This window comes from Nothobranchius furzeri, chromosome 12 (assembly GCF_043380555.1).
Source record: "Nothobranchius furzeri strain GRZ-AD chromosome 12, NfurGRZ-RIMD1, whole genome shotgun sequence".
In the NCBI taxonomy this organism is placed as follows: domain Eukaryota; kingdom Metazoa; phylum Chordata; class Actinopteri; order Cyprinodontiformes; family Nothobranchiidae; genus Nothobranchius; species Nothobranchius furzeri.
The window spans coordinates 56,989,715-57,010,874 of record NC_091752.1 but is presented as its reverse complement, the minus strand read 5'-3'; the positions used below and the strand labels follow the sequence as shown (position 1 = coordinate 57,010,874).

Sequence of the window (21,160 nt, the reverse complement as noted above, 5' to 3'; positions counted from 1 at the left end):
GCAAAAACAAATAATGTCATCGTTTATCCACATGTGGTGACAGATTGGTGTTTTACAGCACAATTAGACAGATGGAGAATAGACAGGCGGTGAAGGCCTTCATAATTAGTGGCAGGGGTATTTTAATCAGTCAGAAACAGTCCAACATGAGGGAAATATGCAGGAGCTCTTCCCTCTAAGATCCCCAAACTAAAAGGCTTCAGGTCTACGCTCTGCTTCTCAGTATTCTGGCACTGAAGTATTTCTTAATGTTACTTGTTAAATGTATACTAGTTATCTGTTTTTACCTCTGAAATACTAAAAATGACTCTCTGAGAGGAGTCATTTGATGTACCTCTTTACATATGTTTGTTTATTTGTTTAGTTTTTATTTTTGTGAACAGAAAAAAACGTCTTTCTAGTTAGGATTATATTAGATTACATATTTAGTTGAAAGAGCGTCTGTTATGGTTTTTCTGTTTCTATTATGTTTTTGTAAACTGAAAAACTTTTTCTATAGTAAGGGATTAGGTACATCTAAAGGGTGGGGCTAAACATGTTTATACTCCTTTTTCAAACAAATGATTGTAAAATTACTGCTGGTGCTGCTATTGCCTTGAAGTACCAGATTTTGGCCACCAGATGGCAGCATATAAACATGAGGCCAAACAGGTTACACTCACTGGCCACATTATTGGGTACACCTTGCTGGGCTAGACCATAGGCTAGACCCCTTTTGCCTTCAGAACTGCCTTAATCCTTCATGGCATGGATTCAGCTGTGTAGAGGAAACATTTCTCAGAGATTTTGGTCCATATTAACATGATGGCATCAAACATAAACAATGATGAGCAAGAATCTGCTTCTAGACCTGCATAAAGAGAGAAGGAAAAAAAGCAAAAAAACACAAAAATGGGACACAATAACAATACAACAAGATCAAGCTATCACTGTGCCAACTTGATGAAGAAATACATAATCAACATTGTTTAACTGAACAATCACACAATAATAAACCACAGTGCATTTAGTGCCCACCATAGCCTTAAGACATGTGTTGAACGTGCCCAAGCCCATACTTATGAGAGCACCATGTGAGCACCTGTGTGTGTACAAGTGCTTGTTTACGTAAAGTTTCTCTATAGGAGCGTCCAATAGAGGGTGTGAGGGGCCACAGATCTGCCCCCTAAAGATGTGTAGGAGATGGAGGGAGCTCCAAGTCCCAGAAATCCAGGAGCTGCCCCAGAGCACAGGAACTCCAGGGAGACTGCGACCAGAAAAGCCCCCGCTCCCCTCGAGAGGCGCAGAGGATTGCCCTGGGGGGCCACAACCAGTAGCTGGCAGAGTCCCAGGAGATATCGGCGGCAAGCCCACAGGCTCCCACCCCCTAGCCGGCCGAGCCCAGGACCCAATGACCCGGGACCCAGGGGGGACAACCCCCTGCTGGGGACCCAGCAGAGCCCAGGGACCCAGACCCCACCAGGCAGCCACTGGGATTGGTCAAGCAGATGCCAAAAATCTTAAACTCCCTGACTCGGGAGCCACGACCCAGGCAGACCAAGGCACCACACTCCACACCAGGTGTGACAGGGAGAGGGGAGACGTAGATCTATATCACCAAAAGAAGTCCCAGGAGAAGGGAGGAGTCAAAGGCCCCACCTGACATACACAGTCATACACAAACACAGTCACACACTCCCTCCCTCATGCTCACACATACACATACAACCAAAGACTTACAAAAATGCATGCCGGACACCCACTCATGCTCCCCATACACACCCTATTCACTCTGGTCCCGGTACTGCTGCACACAGGGTACAACCATAACCGGTTCCAAGAGTTCAACCCTTTCTGCTGGGGTGCTGATGAGCAGGCTCCCCTGCCCAACGCTGAGCACAGCAATCCAGCACACCAGACCTCAACCAGACGGCCAGATCTCCCTCCTAGCCTCCAGCCTCAGGAAGCCAAGCAACAACAGAGATGTGCTAAGACCCCTAGTCTCCCTCCGCCTGTTCCAATATGGTGTTAGTGAGTGTTGATGAGGTGTATTCCATGGCTGTGGTGAGCGGGCAGTGCGGGCATCGTCTGGCCTATGCCAGCTGATGCCACCACACCACCCCACTTGCACCCACAGCCCTCGGTGTCTAAGTGCAGTTTAAAATTGGAAGTGGGCACCGGCACTTGGGATGAGGCTGAGAAATCCCCCTGCCAAATGCCGTTGGATGTGCTCACTCCCAAGGCCCTAAGTGTGTGTTTGTGTGGAATGTTGTTAGTGGAAGTGTTTAAGGTGCAGATAAAATTGGGGGACAGGTTGCCACAGGAATGCAGAAATGGGGTCCATACCCGCACTCACTGACTTGTTCACACCCCAAGGTCCTATGTGCATGTTTGTGTGATGATGTGAGGGAGCAGGAGGAGAAAAATATGCGGGGATGGGGAGGAATGGCTGGTTGGGCTTAGCCCTCTAGGGATTGTCCAATTTGGTGAGCCTGAGTGAATTGTAGCCACATTTTCCTGTTCGTAGCTGGAGTGGGACCGGGTGTGGTCTTCTGCTGCTCTTCTGCATACCTTGGTTGTAATGAGTGGTTATTTGAGTTTCTGTTGCCTTTGTATGAGGTCGAACCAGTCTGGCCATTCTCCCCTGACCTCTGATATCAATAAGACATTTTCACCTACAGAACAGCCGCTCACTGGATGTTTCCCCATTTTTGGACCAGCCCCTCTGGTGCCAACAACCATGCCATGTTCAAAGTAAATCACCTTTCTTCCCCATTCTGAAGTTGGTGAACTTCAGCGGGTCATCTTTAGACATCCATATCTGCATGCCTAAATGTATTGAGTTGCCACCATGCATGTGATTGGCTGATTAGTCATTCATGTTATCGACCATATGGAGAGGTGTACCCAATAAAGTGGCCAGTGAGTGTAGTTCAGTCGTACCTGGACCAGCCTCTGCCTTTAAGGTCAGGTAGTAAAGAAATATTAAAATTTGGTGATTATAGTGAAAAAATTACGAATTTACTTTTTTTCTTTGATTTATCTTATAAATATATTCTTTGGTAGGGAAAGGTTGCATGTATTTTCTTGTGTATTTTTTTCAAAGTTATAAAAATGTTTTAGGTGACATTTTCCGTCTTAATTCAGTTTTGCAGGAGGAAAACTACAGAAAACCTCAGCTCAGTTAACAAAAAAGCGTTTAAAGGAGATGTTTCAGCTCCAAATCACTTTTAACAAAATTCCCTCCAAACATGCAGGGTGTAAATATAACAGGGAGAAGTTCTGATGTAAAACAGATGCATACACATTTTAGGTCGGAGGGACCGGTGGCGCCAGTGCTCGGCAGCCTCACCTCTGTCAGTGCGCCCCAGGGCAGCTGTGGCTACATCGTAGCTCATCACCACCAGTGTGTGAATGTGTGTGTGAATGGGTGAATGACTGATTGTGTTGTAAAGCACCTTGGAGGGTTCCAGGACTCTAGAAGGCGCTATATCAAATACAGGCCATTTACCATTTCACCATTTAGATTAAATTTGAACCTAATGCATGAACAAAAATCCTTAGCTGGATAAATGCACCAGCTGCATCATGTTCCACAACAGATTTTTATGTTTGTATTACTAAAAATCAAACCAGACTTGGTACATAAATACTATCACGTTTGAAGAAACATAATTATCAATTTCATATATTTTTTATCAAAGGCTTTGGTGATGTGCAAAACAACTTTTGTTTAAATGAAGTGCTGAAATATTTGTTGAAGGCACATTTCACAAATTGTGGTTTGATTTATCCAGTGGCTCTTTCTTATGACTATGAAATTTATGATTTTAGTACAATTTAGCAGTATTTTCAACTTTTCTGAAAACTTCTTGATCACTCATTTAAAAAGCATTAATTTATGTTGAGTTTAAAGATTATTATTTTGTACGTCTACCTTGGCTTTGTCCTTTTTTGACCAAAAGATTATTTAATCCTCGGTGAACTCTGGGATGCAATACCCGAGATAAACACAAGGCGGCAGCAGCAAAGCCTCAAACCAGAGTCTCTCCAGACTCCAGGGGAGGAAGACCAGAAAAAGGAGGTGTGTTTTATGGGTGTGTTCATCAGTATGGTGTATAAGAGACGGTCGTTTCGTTGACTTATGATCTTTGCTGACAAACGAACGAGGTTTTCACTTTTTTAGGGTAAGTATTAAACCTCCTCTGTCTTTAGATATGTAAAGTTCAGGTGTGAGCCGAGGGTGTGAGCCTAAAAGCGTTCTGGCTTTCTCTGGAGACGTGCGCGCGAGCACGGCTCTCCTCCACCAGGGTTTGTGTTTTACGTTTGTTACGTTTCATCACGTCTTGTTGAAAAGGATTGTTTTGGCCGCCATTCTTAAAAGAAAGAAACACCAAAAAGATAAAAGCCTGTGGGCTTTCAGCTCGCATCTTTTCAGTTTTAGCGATGACTCCCATAAACTCAGCCCAACTTTAGAAACTAAATAAAAATTACACTCATACACTAAATTATGGGTTACCATAGAAATTACATTTGCAAAATTGTATATTTTGACATTTTTAAAAGGCCGTAATTTATTTTAAGAATTATTTTTATTGTGTTTTTGTCACGTTCTGAAGTTTTTTTTATTTTTTAATTTTTTTTTACGTCTTTCTTTCATACCTTAAGTCTGTTACATTTTTACTTTATGGCGAGCAGAAGTTGAATTAATCAAATGTTGTATTAATTCATTATGAAGCTTGTTGTAAAGGTAGATATAATTAATTTGTCAGAGCTACTGCTGGCGGACAGAGAACCTGAATGGCCCTTGAACCAGAGCTTGTAGACCCCAGATTTAGAAAAACCACCTGATTCAGTAGACTATTATGTTGGGATTTAATCTCAAACCAAAGATGTAAAAATGTGTCAGTTATTGTTGAATAGCTTATTTTGTAAGTCAAATAAATAATACAATTCCAGTTAATATTGTGATCAGACATGTGTGTTTAATCTAAACTGATAGAATACAGTAAACACAATAAGGACACAATAAAAACCCAAAGTCTGTGTTGATATTCCAATCTTGGCTGATGAGTTATAATTATTTAGAAGTCCTGGGGAGAGATTTGTGCTAAGTGTTTGAATCCTGTGCTGGTACCTGCTGCTGATCCTCTGTCTCAGGGTTGGTTTATAATCTGTCTCTTTCCTTGTCTTCTAATCCAGTTGTGTTGAGATGAGGTACAGCAGGTTAATTCAGCAGCTGTGGGAAAGATGGCTTTCTCTTCTGAGCCGCCTTCAAGGAGATCCAAAGGTATCCCAACTCCTTTCACCTGTTTTATTTTGTTATTTATGTATCTTGACTTTTCCTTTGGTTGCATCCCTTTCTGACCAGCTGTGTTGTGTCTTTAACAGGTTGCACAGCTGCTGAACACAAGGATCGGACTGTACATCTGCAGAAGACCTTTCTTGGCTTTCACACTGCTGCTCTTCAGCGCCATGGCTGTTCTGCCTGTGGGAATCTTCCTCATGTTTGCCCTCACAACCTTTGTTATCTCAGCTGTAGGATTCGTTTTCTTTGAAGGTTGGTACTTTCTGGTTGGACACCGCTCCTGGATTGAGTGTTTTTTCTTTTGTTTGTTTGTTTTTTAACTTATTTCTCAGTTAATTTTTTATTTATTTTATTTTTTTAGTGTTCCTGTTTTTCATTGGAGGGCTGACTCTGCTGTCCGTGCTCGCTGGCATCGCTCTCTTCTCTCTGCTGGTTTCAGTCATCGTTAATGCTCTGTTCGTCAGCATCCCCAACCTGCTGAAGCAATATTACTCACAACCGTCTACGGTAGTCCACACACACTGACTGCACTCACCAAGTTGTATTTTAAACCTTTTGATCATTTCCTTCCTCTGAACCAGGAGAAACAGAGTGAGGGTGAAACTTCTGGACCGAAGGAGGCGAAGTAGATCGCTCCGTCCTCCCTCTAACATGATCGGGATCCAGGATCTGATCTGATCAGCTTCATGGCAACTTGACTGAGATGATCTGCTGTCGGAACAGTTGTTCTACGTACAAAGGCTAAAAATCAATCTTCAGTGTCAATCTAGGTTCATCACATTTTATCTGTATGTCGTGCAATATGTTTGGATTATTTATAACAAGATAACTTCAGGATTTTGATGTTTCATCAAAAACGGGCTTTTAAAACTGATTTCTTTTGACCCAGTTAATATTATAAGAGTTTGTATTGAAATGATTTCTGTAAAATAGGTCCAGTGTTTAGCTATTTATCGTGTTTCAACTTTTAAAGCTAAATTTCTACATGGCCAATAAATTTTAGGTATTTTTTACCCGTTTTAAAGAGAAAACCGCTACTCTTCAGCTTGAAATGATGCTTTTAAGAATAAACATGATTTTGAATCATTTTTAGTTGCACCTTTTTTTTATTTTTTAAACCAGTTTGATGTGTTGTAATGTAGAGAATTAAATGGAACCAGGGAACTTTGTATACATAAAAACTGTGGCTATTATATTTAAAACTATTTATTTTGTAAGCCACACACAGTGGGTACAGAAATTATTCGGAAACTCATCAATTTTCACTGTTACATTGCAGCCATTTGCTAAAATCAATTAAATGTAGTTTTTCCTCACTATTGTACACACAGTACCCCATATTGACAGAAAAACAGAATTTTATAAATGTATGAAGATTTACAAAATTAAAAATGAATCACACGGTCCCAAGTATTCAGATCCTTTGCTGTGACACTCATATTTATTTCAGGTGCTTTCCATTTCTTCTGATCATCCTTGAGATGGTCCTACGCCTTCATCGAGGTCCAGCTGTGTTTATACTGATTGGACTCGATTAGGAAAGCCACACCTGTCTATATAAGACCTTACAGCTCATGTCATGGCAGGGACTGATTGGAGGGCCGACAGGAGCAACCTGTTTATGGTTCCCAGAGGTGTGAGTTGATCATACCTGGGTTACGGGGTTTTAGTGTACGGTTCGGTGACCCCCTCAGCCTTGCGGCAACTGGGTGTGGTGCAGGCAGCGGCCTTGAGGTTGTGCAACGGGGCTTTCCATTCGACTCCTGTGTTGGCACTTCAGGTGAAAGTGGGTGAAATGGTGCTGGAATATTGGTTATGGGTTAAGCTTGAGGCCAAGTCCACACGTAGCCTTTTTTTTTTAAACGAATATCCGCCCCTCCAAAAACTTGCATCCACACCACCTCGTTTAAAAAAAACTGTCCACACGTACCCGGATAAATACGTTGTTAAGGACATGCCAGACCTGTAGGCGGCAGTACTTCCCCCGTTCTTAACCTCGTCCTTCGTCTGTGGTCTTCCGCAAGGAGCAGTAATTCCGCTTGCAAAAACAAACAAGCAAAAAGCGCTTGGACAATTGATAAAGCGAGCGCAGCTCTGAGGGCATCCATGCTGTCGGCTAGTGTAAACACAGGTCGCACACGTGATGTCAGCATTTTTTGTCGCGGAAAGTGACATCAAGGACCTTAAAACACCGGTTTTGTCTGTCCACACGCAGACATCCAAAACGGAGAAAACGCAGATCTTCACTTTGGCCGGAGTTTTTAAAAAGATCCGTTTTCGTGTGAAAAAACTCCGTTTTCGTGTGGATGACAGGCAGATCCCCGGCTACGTGTGGACAGGGCCTGAGTTGCACTACATGTTAAGGGTGAAGGGCATGGAGGCATCGACCACTGCGTTGGGCCTGTTGGCGACTCATTGGGTGTTTTGCGTTGGGAGAACTGAAGAGGGTTTCCTTGAAAAGCTGAGGGGGCAGGCGGAGTGGTTGGGGTTGGGCCTCCTGGACTGACCAGTGGTGTTGCACTTGGTTTGGCCGGATGTTCTGCCATGGCTTTTTTCTGATTCGGAGGGGGGCCTTTTTTTCTTGGAACGAGGCTGAGGGGATGGGCTGGCTGGGGAGGTTGAGGGTTATCTGGAGATTTGTCGCTGTTCACGGACAGCTCCAGGGTACCTGAGAGTGGGGCTGTGGTGGGGGTGGTGATTCCCAACTTAAGTTTTAGATTTGGTTGCCAGATAAGAGACCATTATTCGATGTTCCAGTCAAAGTTGGTGGATATTTTGTGCCTTGAGAAAAACACAGAGAAAAATAAAGTTAACAGCTGACAAGGTGTCTGCCTCACGGACTAAAGCTGGGAGCTGGTTCCACAAGAGAGGAGCCTGATAGCTAAAAGATCTGCCACCCATCCTATTTTTAGATATTCTGGGAACCACCAGTAAACCTGCAGTCTGAGAGCGAAGTGCTCGGTTAGGAATGAATGGAACAATCAGGTCACTGATGTATGATGGAGCTTGATTGTTAAGAGTTTTATATGTGAGAAGGAGGATCTTAAAATATATTCTGAATTTAACAGGCAGCCAGCCATTATAACTTTAGCTGCCGCATTTTGGACAAGCTGAAGATTTTTAACTACATTATGTGGATTTCCTGATAGGAAATGAATTACTATTGATTGGAGGGTTGAAGACCAGTATGTGCAGTCATTTGCTCCAACTCTGCAACACTGTTTGGGTCATCCCCAGGGTCCAGACCAGAATTGCTCGTCTTTGTCCGGTTGTTATTGTTCAGGCTGATGGTGGAGGGGAGTGATGTTTGTTTCCTGTGGGTTCCTGCTCATGAGGGGGCAGACTCGGAGGTTCACTTGGGAATGGAGTGGTGGGACTGGGAGGGGAGATCAGATTGTCGGATATTGCGTTGTGATCAGCCGGGAGGTAGTGGGGTTGTGGCAGACCTGGGATGAGGGGGTGAAGGGTAGGTATTTTTATGGGCTGCAGAGGTCAGTGGGGCAGTGAGAGGCTGGACTTGGGTTTTGGGAGGAGGGATGCTGGGGTGTTAACCCGATTTGAGACTGGGCCATTGTGGTCTCAGGAACACGCTGTTATTGGTAGGAAAACACTTGGATGAAAGATGTGATTGTGGGGAACAGGAGATAGTGGCCCATGTGTCCTTGAAAGTGACAGATTAAAAGCCAACCCTGAACATGAGCGAGCGGTGCTCCCTATTTGGGTTTCTGGGGTGTGGGGTGAGCGTGTTCAGCCTCGGGACAGTGTTGGAGACGAAGGACAGACGGAGAGTGACGGTGCTGTTGGATTTCTTGCACACTTTGGGGGTGTATGAGCAGCTGTAGCAGGGTGTGGTGTGTGGTGTGTGGTTTTGTCGTAATGGTGGCAGCATTATGCCTTTTTCGCATCTAGGCTGTCGTATCCTTCGAAGAAGAAAAATGCATATCGGAGCAAATGAGAATCATGAGGTCAAAGGAACTGCCTGAAGAGCTCAGAGACAGAGTTGGGGCAAGGCACAGATCTGGCCAAGGTTACAAAACATCTCTCCTGCACTTAAGGTTCCTAAGAGCCCAGTGGGCTCCATAATCCTTAAATAGAAGACTTTTGGAACCACCAGAACCCTTTTTATAACAGGCCGTCCGGCCAAACTGAGTTACTGGGGGAGAAGAGCCTTGGTGAGAGAGGTAACGAAGAACCCAAAGACCACTGTGGCTGTTTTCCAGAGATGCAGCAGGAGATGGGAGAAAGTTGTAGAAAGTCAACTATCACTGCAGCCCTCCACCAGTCAGGGCTTTATGGCAGAGTGGCTCGTCAGAAGCCTCTCATCTCCTGCATGGAGTTTGCTAAAAGACACCTGAAGGACTCTGAGATGGTGAGAAATAAGGTTCTCTGGTCTGATTAGACCAAGATAGAACTTTTTAGACTTAATTCTAAGTGGAATGTGTGGACAATACCAGCCACTGCTCATCACTTGTTCAACAGTCCCCACAGTGAAGCATGGTGGTGGCAGCATGATTTTGTGGGGCTGTTTTTCAGCTGCAGGGTCAGGACTGGTTACATTCGAGGGAACGATGAATTTGGCCAAGTACAGGGATGTCATGGACAAGAACCTTCTCCAGTGTGCTCAGGACCTCAGAATGGGCCAAAGGTTTACCTTCCACCATGACAATGGCCCTAAACACACAGCCAAAATAACAAAGGAGAAGCTTTACTGTTCTTGAATGGCCCAGCCAGAGCCCTGACTTAAACCCAATTGAGCAACTCTGGAGTGACCAAAAAATGGCTGTCCAACATTCACCATCCAACCTGACAGAACTGGAGAGGGTCTGCACAGAGGAATGGCAGAGGATCCCCAAATCCAGGTGTAAGACACTTGTTGCATCTTTACCAAGAAGTATCATGGTTGTTTTAGCTCAATAGGTGCTTCAACTAAATACTGAGAAAAGGGTCTGAATGCATAGGACCATGTGATGTTTCAGTTTATCTTTTGCAATAAATCAGAGTACATTTCTAAGCTCAGTGTGTAACATGTCTGGAATCACATTTTGATTTAATCAAAGCTTCCATCCATGACCTACCCTCCAACATGAAGTGATGAGAACATCTTCTGGCTTAAAGGAGGAATGGTGCATGACTGAGTGTTAAGGGCAGAACAGACTTGGGGACCCGTGAAAACACCAGACACAGTAAGACACTAACAGATTTATTTAGGGCTTGGTTGTATCATCAGACTGTGGGAAGCAGGCAGAGGTGTGGTCGGGACAAGACGAGGGTCAGAGCTGGGGAGATCATTAGCGAAGACAGGAGGGGCAAACCAGAGGCAGATCCAAGGTTGATAGTCCAGGTAGTCAGACGCAGAGAAACAACCCAGGCGGGGAGCAGGCACGTGGGCAGGTCGAGGTTCAGGCAGAGGTCAGGAGTGCTGGAGATTTTACTGGCAAGAAGCGCTCAATAATCCGGCAAGGTGCTGGTGGCTTGCTGGAGTTTATATAGCTGAAGTGGCAGGTGAGCTGGATGTCTTGATTACAGGTGTGGTGAGTTGGGCTGATGAGAAGGAGGCTGATGGTTACAGGGGAAACCGAGCACGGCTGGAACATGACGGAGAGCTTCCATCCCTCTGGCATCACTCCATTTCCGCTTCAATTTTTCTGAGTTTTGACACGTTTTACCTGTTAACCCCATAGACCATCTACCATTCAACGGAATCAGTATCTGAACTCGTGCATACAGCTTTATCAGTCCTGAGTTTAAAGTCGTAACAAGTTATTCAAATAAGCTTCAAAGCGTGGGCATTCCAAAATTAAAATCTAAAATTGTTAGTGATTCTTATACACATATGATCACCTCATTTGATGTAAGGCACACTAAAACGGTAGTCTGAGAGTTTGAAGCTTTAAAGGTTAATGTTAGAAAATATGTAATAAATGTAGAAATTTTGTTTTTCTATTTAAACAGCTGATGTTACATTTCAACAATAAAAGTTCCTTTTTTCTTGCCTACAAGAGAATCATTGATATATTGAATACGCACACATCTAGCTGTCAGTATTTATAAAGTTGTATTCAAAGACATTTGTCAGTTTCAAAGATAAAAAAAAACACTTTTTTAAAATAAATGCCTTTATTTCAGGTTCCATGCACCTGATTATTTTACCCAGATCAGACTCTTCATCTTTGACTTGTAGATCGAGTTCAGATTGATTCTTTCAGCAGAATGAACCTTCGTCAGTTACACTTTTGTTCAGAGGAAAAACAAGAAAGAAGAAGAAAAGATCTTCTCTATAGCGCCTCTCAAGATAAAAATCACGAGGCGCTTCACAAAAACAAAAAATGTAAAATATAAAAAAAATTTAGAAAATGATCAAAAATATATTTAAAATGAGCAAAAAATAGACAATTGTGATTAAAAAATGTAAAGAAAGAGAGCGGAAAGCAAAGAGGGAAATCAGTGGATCCTGAGGAAGGTGGCCTAGGTAGGGAGAGCAGAATAAGGAGAGGGTGATGAAGGTCACACCAAAACCAGCCTGAACAGGTGAGTTTCAGCTGCTTTTTGAAGGAGACCACTGAGTCCACTGATCTCAGGCTCAGGGGGAGAGAGTTCCAGAGTCTGGGGGTCACAACAACAGGTGATCTGTCACCTTTGGTCTTTAGCCTGGTGCTGCACAACCAGTAGGCTTTGATCACTGGACCTCAGTGACCTGCTGGGGGTGTAGGGACTGAGAAGATCGCCAATGTATGATGGTGCTTGTCCATGTAAGGCCCTATAGACCAGAACCAGGATCTTGAAATGAGCCCTGAAGACAACAACTCATATTCAATGAGTTATTTACAGACGGGCCAGTCTGGGTTCAGTTCTGTGAGATTTGTTTGACGTGTTTGACTCATTTGGAGTTTTATGAGCTTCCCTGTGAGCAGAAATCAGAATAATGTGAGACAAAAAAGGGTTTGTAAGGTCAATTATACAATGAATGAATGCCTTCATTGTAAATGTACGCTTTCCTGTCCAGGTTATGTAAGATACTTTAGAAAAATAAAACCACTAAACATATAAAAGATAGTGCCAGTGTTTACAATTTTGTTTTGCTTTTATTTTAAATAAAGGGTGTGGATGTCATCATTAAACAGGTTATCACACTTTAATGTCACAGATTAATATCTGTTTAATGCAGGGGCCAGGGGTGATGTCAGCATGTGATGTACAATCCAGTCCAGTCAGTGCATTTGTTAAATCAGTATGTCTGTGAAGGTTGTCAGTCATCCAGGTCATTGTAGTCTAAGGAGCTTTGAAAGAAAAGCGTCTGGACTTCTTTGAGTTGCTTGAAGACGTTTAACCTCTCATCCGAGAGGCTTCGTCAGTTCTAAGGTGAAATGGTGGAGAGTCCCATATTCAAACCCAGTGGGAGTTTCCCCCCGAAGAGGGAACAAAAGACCCCCTGATAATCTTCTGCATAACAACATAGAAGAGCCACCTCCACGGGACAGGACTCAGCAGTTCATTTGCATCTAAAGGACAAAGGTCACTCTTTTGAGGATGCCAACGTTCACATTTTGGACAGAGAGGACAGATGGTTTGAAAGAGGAGTAAAGGAAGCCATTTATGTCCACTGTGAGCAACCATTTTTGAACAGAGGCGGTGGTTTACGACACCAACTGTCTGCCATCTATGATCCAGTTTTGAGATCCCTTCCCAGATGCCTCAACGCCCACGCATATCCTGGGCCATCTGACCTCAGGAATTCACATGATAGGGTGGGGCCAGGCTTCACAATGAGCTCACCCGAAACTCTGGCTGATTAGGACCCACACCCGCCCTCACACCTGGGCTCATGTGTTTATGTAGAAGATCATCGGGGGTCTTTTGTTCCCTCTTCGGGGGGAAACTCCCACTGGGTTTGAATCTGGGACTCTCCACCATTTGACCTTAGAACTGAAGAAGCCTCTCGGATGAGAGGTGAAACGTCTTCAAGCAACTCAAAGAAGTCCAGACGCTTTTCTTTCAAAGCTCCTTAGATTAAATCAGTATGGTTATGGCTTTTCGAAGAAAAAAAAAACTATTCTTAAGTCACTGGTCTTTGATCTGGTGCACAATTACCATCTCCCTGAGGGCAACAGGTCAAACAGGCTGATGATGTTTGCTCTGTTGAGACATAAATGGTTTGTACATCCATCAGGCATGGGAGAGGCCAGCCGATGATCTTCTGCACCACCTTCTCTGGAGCTTCTCCCCGTCTGTCTTGGAGCAGCTGCCATACCAGGCTGTTATGCACCACGACAACATGATTTATCGTGGTTTGATTAAAATTATTACTTAAAGACACATTTCAAATGTAGAAACTAATCTTTGTTTTTTGAGGTCTTCTTACGTTTTCTGTGAACTGTTTCATAATTACAAGTTTTCTAAACATTCCTCAAATTTCACAGACTAAACGGTTTGGATTCATGTCTGGGATCAGTTTTAGTGGTTTTTCTTCTAACAGCAGCTGACTTCATCTTCTGTTTGTTTAGGATGTGCTCAGTCATGGAGGAAAGTTAATTCTCTTTAAGTTCACTGGGTTAAATGACAAACCACTACTTATATATGTACGGTTTATGTGTACATATATATATATATATATATATATATATATATATATATATATATATATATATATATATAACAATGTTATTTTTAAAAATAAAATACTTAACAGACCTGTAGAATTAAAAAATAAGGTGTCATCATTTCCATGTGGCCTGGTGGTTTGGTGGATGACCAAGCAGTCCTAATCAGTGCCCTAAAGCTCAGTTTAGTCAAAAATCTCTCCTGTTTCAGACATCTGTTACTGCAAAGTAGTGCCAAACATGTCTTACACCAAATGACTTTGGTATAAGTTTGTCTTGTTTTGTGGGTCAAAAAAGTCTTATTACAAAACTAGTGGCTCGTAGACGCGTTCAATATCCGTCTGCATCTTAAAGAAAACTTAATATCCAGTTTAGACTGAGAGACCATCTAAAGGCCCAGGAATCCTTTGCAGGTGTTCTGGATTCATTGTGACTCTGAGTCTAGAATACTGAACCTTTTCACAATATTATACTTGTCTGAGATTTTGAATGTGGGGACTTCATCAGCTGTAAGCCATAATCATCACAATTGTATCAAATGAAGGTGGAAATATCTGGCTTTGCATGGAATGAGTCTCTCATATTAGTTTCACCTGAATCAGTGAACTTTGCACCATACTCTTGACTTTCACACATGTTCAAGAAAGTTCCCTGATTTGAAGTTTAGATGCAGCAGACATATTTAAAACATCTTCCAGACGTGTAGCAGTTGCAGAGGTCACCAATGTGACTGTAGCTATTTCTACTGGAATTTGCTTCTTTTGAGTTCATGCTGGACCCTTTTTCTACCTCTTCCAAATAAAGAGGCATATTGAACCGGATCCATTCAAAGCTGAATCTATTGCAACAACTGCACTCTTTCTGGAGCATGTCCACAATAACAAGAAAGTCCTTCAGTCTTTCAAAATAAGAGCCTCAAACATGCACATGTCAGTGAAAGTAGTGTATGAAGATATTTTAATGTTCATCTGAGACTTTAATAGAGAAATATCTTGATTTCTTTCCCCTCAATATTTCATTTAAATCTCAGGGTTTTGTTCTTTTTTCCCTTCTAGTGGCAATGAGTCTGTTGCAGGGGCGTGGCCAGATGTTTTAAAATGGGGTGGCCCAGGTGAGGCACAACTTTGTGCATGGGTGGCACCAATGGTTATGCCTTTTTTGTTTTACCCCCAAGCCTTTTGTGGACAATGAAAACCCTATTCAAAGGTAAATTAGTGTGTTAGCACCTGGGGTGGCCAATCAGATTCCAAGGGTGGCATGTGCTACCCCAGGCCACTCCCTGGACACGCCCCTGGTCTGTTGTAACCAAAGTAAATTCCAACTTTAAAACTGAAACCCTGCACTGTAATAGCACTGACGTGGATGAAAATGTTTTGTTAAAGAAAAACAGTTACTTGAAACTTTGTTGAAATTGTCTTGTTTGTTTAGCGAATGTTCGTTATGGGAGTGAGAACTAATACGAACCAAACTGACTCAGATTACTGACTTAATGCCAAATATGACAGAAATTTGAAATGCAGTTTACTTTTTATCTGCATGATTTTAATAATGAAATAACACCACGGATGGGTGATTATCATAAAATCTTTAATGGAATTGATATCATGCAACAAAAGAAGGAAGGAAAGGAAAACTTTTTCTGAATAATCTTTTAGAAATGCCCATTTAGAAAAAAATTGGCAAGGCCTTTTACAATTTATAGAAACGAACACCATCTCAGCGATCGTGATGCAGACCACTAGCTGGCATCTAAAATGCACAAACAAACCAAACGAGAACATTTCTTCCCCCAGAGCCAGGTTCAACCTACAGGTCACCACCGCTGCTCATGAGCACATTACTGCACATAAGAACCACAACCTGAGCTCGGTCTGCAGCAAAGATGTGACTAATTCAGAGATCTACGATAAAGCGGCAGTTTTAGATTTTACTAAACATACATCAAAGAGGGAAAAAGATCAGTAAACACATTAATGTGATTTTCAAATGAGACAAGCACCATTTAAAAACGCCAATGTGCCAAAATGTTTGCAAAGTATAAATTATTTCTTGAATTCAAAATTACTTTGAGTTTCTCTTAAAAAAAAAAACAAAGTTTCAACATAATCAGTTAAAATATTTTAGGTTTTGAAGGATGCAAAATTTTTTACAAAACAAAATTGATTTTGGCCTCAAAAAGTTACATATTCTAGTATATTCATACAATTACAGAGCCAAATCGTGGTAAAGTGTGAAAAAGAAAATACTGAGAGGAAATGGACACGGTCCTAGCCGGGCACTGGGACACATTACTCTTGTCTCACTCATTAATAAGACTGTACATGTTGTGCATTTCCTCACCAAGTCAAACAAGGTACTGTTCAGTCGACCACTTTCATGACAAAAAAATAACGATAAAAAAATGAAAGAAAGGAAGCGAATACACCCCATACATAGAAAACAAAACAAATTCTCCTATTTTAAACATCAATGAAAAGAATCTTAAGGCAAGATGCTGAACACAGAAATCCAATAATTGCTCTGGGATGGTCTTTGTTCAGCTCGTGTGTTGTTGGCATTTACCAGTTCCATCAGCAAATCTTCAACGAGACTAGTGTGTTTCTCCCTCCTGATAGTTGGCTCTCTGTTTCAGACATCTGTTACTACAAGGTCATAAGATTCACGATGTCATCTCTGCACCCCCTGAGGCCGCTGGGAGTCGCCGTCTCCTCGCGTTCGCCGTTACGCCGGCAGGCTCAGCTTCTTGCCTTTCAACACTGCGGGGTGAGAAATTAGATGGTGGTTACACGCGTCAGCTCCTCATACGTTACACCACAACTGGGACACTTAAGTTTTATTTTATGAAATATTATAGACAAATTCTAGAAACTTTTAACCAACAACACAATAAATCACTATCTGTACAATAGATACATTTAAAACAAAACTATTTCAATTAGTGTTCTAAAATGAATAACGACGTTCTCTTGTTGAGACGCCATGATTGAGGCTTGGAGAGCCGACACAGATGTCTGATTCTTGTGCAGCTCTGAACAGAAAATACAGATTTTAGCAAACTCCACATCATCATCAAGACCCAAAAATCTGTTTCATTTATGAAAAGTGTATTTTGGAAGTTTTTAGCTGTAGAATAAATAACACTAGAGCGAATAAGAGTTTCAGGAAACATTTTTGGATTTTTAAATTATTATTATTATTATTATAAGTCAAAGCATTTACTTATTTTTTCAGATTGGACGTTCAGATTAAGCAGCTCATGCTATCATGCATGATAGTCTAATCAGCACGATTTTTTATTCCTTAATTTTTTTCTAGTTCGATTTTCCCCAACCCTTTCCTTTTATAATACATAGAGACATATAAAGCTAAATAAGAAAAAAAATCGTGTGGTTTTTATTTGGAATTTCTTTCAACAACAAAATTTCCACATTAAAATTCACAAAACAGACCAATAAAATGTGTTTCTAAATGTTTGGAGCAACCTTTTCTCTCTTCCAGCCTAAAAAGGGACTTTACATCCTCGCAGAATGGAACTCATTCAAGAATTTTAGCCACAACCTCAGATCCGCTAAGGCTGAACTTTACAGGGAGGTTTTTCAGAAGAAAGACTAATAAGTACCAGACTGTTCCACTAATGGTACTCTAGGAAGAGCGAGACACATGAGCAGGACAGATTACATCAACTGATGACGCACAACGTTTGAAGAGGAATAAAAGAACAATTTTTTATTTTTGAGGCTTTACTGAGGCTGCAGTCCCATTCAGTTGTATTCTTGTAATAATATCAATACAGGATGCTTACATGTCAAAAGCAAAGTGGATGATAAAGGGAAGAAACCCACCTTTGGTAACGTAAAGGTAGAAGAAGTCGCAGTAAAGGACAGTCTGAACCACACCGGCCACAATGGCGATCATGTCAAAGAAGCCCTCAAAGTAGTAACGCCAGATCCAGTTGAATAGGTAGAGGGCGCGGTACAGGCCCAGGCAGAACAGGTAGTGGGTGGTGATGGTCTCTGCCTCGCCGGTCTTGCTGATCATGAAGAGCTGGGGCAGGATCGCCACTGACTCCAGGTAAATGGAGAACGTCCAAAGGATCTGGAGACAGAATAATTTGTTTTATGTATAATGAGTGACCACTTGTATAAAATACAGCAAGACAGACGTACCTCTAAGGGAGAGAAGTCATGGTTGATTAGAACAGAAAGACCCCCAACAGGAACGATCAGGAACTCCACCCTGAAACTGTCATGGTTGCCATCGTAGGTGGCCCTGAACTTCATGTAGATCAGGTAGACCGTGGCATACGCACAGCCAATGTAGATCACCTGGTGAGCAGCGAAGAAGGGCTTACACAAAGAAAAACAAGAGATGTTGGGGTTTTAACCAGAGAGAGCACCTTACCTTCATGCATGTGTTATACAGCGAGATAAATGAGGTGAGCAGATCCAGGTAGCGTGTCGTAAACACCAGTGAAAACAGAATTTGACTCTTTCCAGAGATCCCTGGAGAAAATAGCAAAAACAATTCAGGTTAAGCTTAGACACCAAGTCAGTAACACAAGATCTGCTGAACAGAGTAACAGGCTTTTCTTTAGAGCACAGCGACATCTACTGGAGATCAAGTAAATTAAACTGAACACCATCTTTTAAGTTGATTCCAAAGGTCTACTACAATAAAAGTTGTCCAATTTATAGAAAACAAGTATGTCAAACAACAAACGAGAGAGGAATCATTTCTTGTCTTTATTCAATATTTAAGAATTCACATTACATTTCTGCCTGAACACATTTAAATACACCGCTACAAGAGTTTCTCCTTAATCTTCAATAAAACTAATTCCAAAAAGTGCAGAAAGTAAGTAGGTGATTTATTTATATAAATACGTGTCATAGATTAAAAAATATCTTAAATGCTTTACCCAAACAGTGTCAAAATTCAGATAAAGATAAAAAACTGAAACTGTCTGAAAAGGATCTTTAACAAATGTATTCATAATATTTTTTGAAGTGCCAGAGTGTATTTCCCTTCATCAGTTTTGATCATAAATAAAAAATTGCCTTATTTTTTCTAATTAAAGGACATGACTCCCACTGACTGATGTCAAGAGTTTTCACCCGAGATGGTGAAAGTAAAAACTTAATACAGCTACACGTCCAGACTTGTGAAAGAAATACTCCTCAGCTTCCTAGAGTAGCTATGCGGTTCTTAAAGGTTTTGCAAACAGTTTGTCAAAACAATATATTCTAGATTATTGTTGACATCAGTCTTTTGCAAGAACAACTATTAGTGCATCAGTTCATCCAATAAATGTCTCAAATCAGTGTGAATTTTGCTGACTACTGCAGCCACAGTAGTGATGCACCGATGTGAATTGTTAATATCACTGTTACGGCAAATAACCGATATTTGCCGATACCAATATACTGACATCAATGCTTCTAAAATCAGCCATTTTGTATAGAATGAAAATTATTAAAGCTGAATTTACGTTATCATGTACACACACACTTACTCTTCTGATATTATTACAATCACACGACTAAACAAAGACACATCACCCTCCTCACCCTCTGAAACAGATAAAACAGATGGAAACATGATGGAAAAAATATCGTTGTTGATACCGGCCCATTTGCATTTATCTATCCGATACCGATATGTTAAAAATGATTTACCGATACTGATATCTTGTGCATCCCTAAGCCACAGAATCTTCACTTGAACTCAAATATATTGATGGAGTTCATCGTGTTCCAAAAGCATCCTCACTCCCTCTGTAAACATACCAAACTGCACAGAATTTTTACTTGTGCACACAGATAAAATAACACTACCAATATGCATCTCCATCACGTGAAAGTTCTTGAGTCGTGCGAATTCGAGGTTGAGTATTTGAAATGAAGATTTTTTTTTTTTACTATTTTAAGTTAAGTTTAATAAAAAAAAAAATTTAATAACAAATATAATAAATACTAGATGTCCAACAAAACATTTTATTTGCTCAATATTCTGCAAGTTTAAACTAAAGAGAACCCAAAACATGAAGATGTTAGTAGTTAAAGAAGACGTTTATTTCTTCACCAATTAAACGTGCCCAGCTGTTAAAAGTCATGGTCCACTGTAATGCTTACAGTGATTAATGTATTCAAAACATTATTTATTGAAGCTACTAACGACCCGGTATAGAAGGTCCACGGTAGCTACTTCCGTAGCGGCTCCCAGAACGCCACGTCAGAAGCCAGACCAAAGAAATCGAGCCCTAAACTTTTACACTAGACAGGTAGAGAAACCCGGTGAAACGGCTGCACTTTATTTTTAAAATAATTAAATTACACAAACTGTTTAATTCACTGTCTATTAGAAAGATGTAACCAGACTGGGCGCATTCTTTCTTTCTACAGTTAGCTCCATCAGCGAATGAGTCAAATGAATGAGCAGAAACGTTAGCTTGTGAAGCTAGCTGGTATGGAAACACGCAGTCATAAAATAGCAATCGATAACAGGCCAAGTTATTCAGAGACAACTGATAAACTACATTGTGTTCTGGATTATGATAACTAAAGCTTGAACTGACCTGCACACGACCTGCTTTTCCATATTTTGAGGAGCAGGATGATGATAGCAGCCAGATGAGAGAGATCTCCTGTCAGCCTGAAAACGTTCATTTCTGCAGAATTATGTCACAGACACAGCCAGAAAGATTACGAAGATGTTATTTCTTTCTCCAAAATGGATTGTACACAGTTCCGGCAGCGTGGTAAAGCCTCTCCTGGTAACTTGGGGCACAGAGAGAACTGCGATATCCACAACGTTGATAATATGGCGAGGGTGCAGGGTCGACGTGGAAGGGGGCGGGGCGACACCTCTTATGATTGGTTAAGAAAATGACTGACAGCTCACAGGAGTCCGCCTACATGATATTTGAACTGTCCTGAGGAGGGAAACACATACACAAAGTTGGTGTTTATATATATATTTTTTTTTTTTCAGCAGGCATGGGCATTTCTAGCTTTTGGGGGTGCTTAATTCCTAGCACCCCTAAAGTTTGACATTATTTATTTTTTTACTGTTTGTGGTTTTTACACAGTAATATCAAAAAAATTAAAAAAGAAATACATACAATAGGTCAAAATATGTTTTAAAAACAAAAATACAGCTAATCTCCCATGGCTCAACAACGGTATCCTGCTCACCTTTCCAGGCTCTGAGGCTGTCCCTTCCTGAGTGGCTATGCTGCTGTTAGGGTGACCACGTTTCCTGCTTTCTGTAAGACAAA

The 21,160-nt window shown here is 41.4% G+C and overlaps 2 protein-coding genes across 2 annotated transcripts; one reads left to right on the top strand and one right to left on the bottom strand.

The window, feature by feature from the left end:
* Positions 1-4,044: 4,044 nt before the first annotated feature.
* On the top strand, positions 4,045-6,375 carry LOC107376500 (lipid droplet assembly factor 1). Its single transcript, XM_015945619.3, has 5 exons — positions 4,045-4,166; positions 5,182-5,269; positions 5,371-5,539; positions 5,649-5,794; positions 5,869-6,375. The coding sequence occupies exons 2-5, from the start codon at positions 5,192-5,194 to the stop codon at positions 5,914-5,916; spliced, it is 441 nt and encodes a 146-aa protein (XP_015801105.3). The 5' UTR covers positions 4,045-4,166; positions 5,182-5,191; the 3' UTR covers positions 5,917-6,375.
* A 9,079-nt stretch (positions 6,376-15,454) lies between these two features.
* On the bottom strand, positions 15,455-20,741 carry kdelr2a (KDEL endoplasmic reticulum protein retention receptor 2a). Its single transcript, XM_015945621.3, has 5 exons — positions 20,459-20,741; positions 18,286-18,386; positions 18,051-18,209; positions 17,727-17,979; positions 15,455-16,640 (listed from the first exon to the last, which is right to left on the bottom strand). The coding sequence occupies exons 1-5, from the start codon at positions 20,547-20,549 to the stop codon at positions 16,606-16,608; spliced, it is 639 nt and encodes a 212-aa protein (XP_015801107.1). The 5' UTR covers positions 20,550-20,741; the 3' UTR covers positions 15,455-16,605.
* Positions 20,742-21,160: the final 419 nt, after the last annotated feature.

What these genes read in the sequence shown, in the direction of transcription:
- LOC107376500 (XM_015945619.3), top strand. Translation starts at nt 5,192, where the DNA reads ATGAGGTACAGCAGGTTAATTCAGCAGCTGTGGGAAAGATGGCTTTCT. An exon ending in GCCTTCAAGGAGATCCAAAG is followed by an intron (nt 5,270 to 5,370) that starts GTATCCCAACTC and finishes TGTCTTTAACAG; the next exon opens with GTTGCACAGCTGCTGAACAC. An exon ending in AGGATTCGTTTTCTTTGAAG is followed by an intron (nt 5,540 to 5,648) that starts GTTGGTACTTTC and finishes TTATTTTTTTAG; the next exon opens with TGTTCCTGTTTTTCATTGGA.
- kdelr2a (XM_015945621.3), bottom strand. Translation starts at nt 20,549, where the DNA reads ATGAACGTTTTCAGGCTGACAGGAGATCTCTCTCATCTGGCTGCTATC. An exon ending in GAAAAGCAGGTCGTGTGCAG is followed by an intron (nt 18,387 to 20,458) that starts GTCAGTTCAAGC and finishes TATTTTCTCCAG; the next exon opens with GGATCTCTGGAAAGAGTCAA. An exon ending in CTACCTTTACGTTACCAAAG is followed by an intron (nt 16,641 to 17,726) that starts GTGGGTTTCTTC and finishes CTCACCCCGCAG; the next exon opens with TGTTGAAAGGCAAGAAGCTG.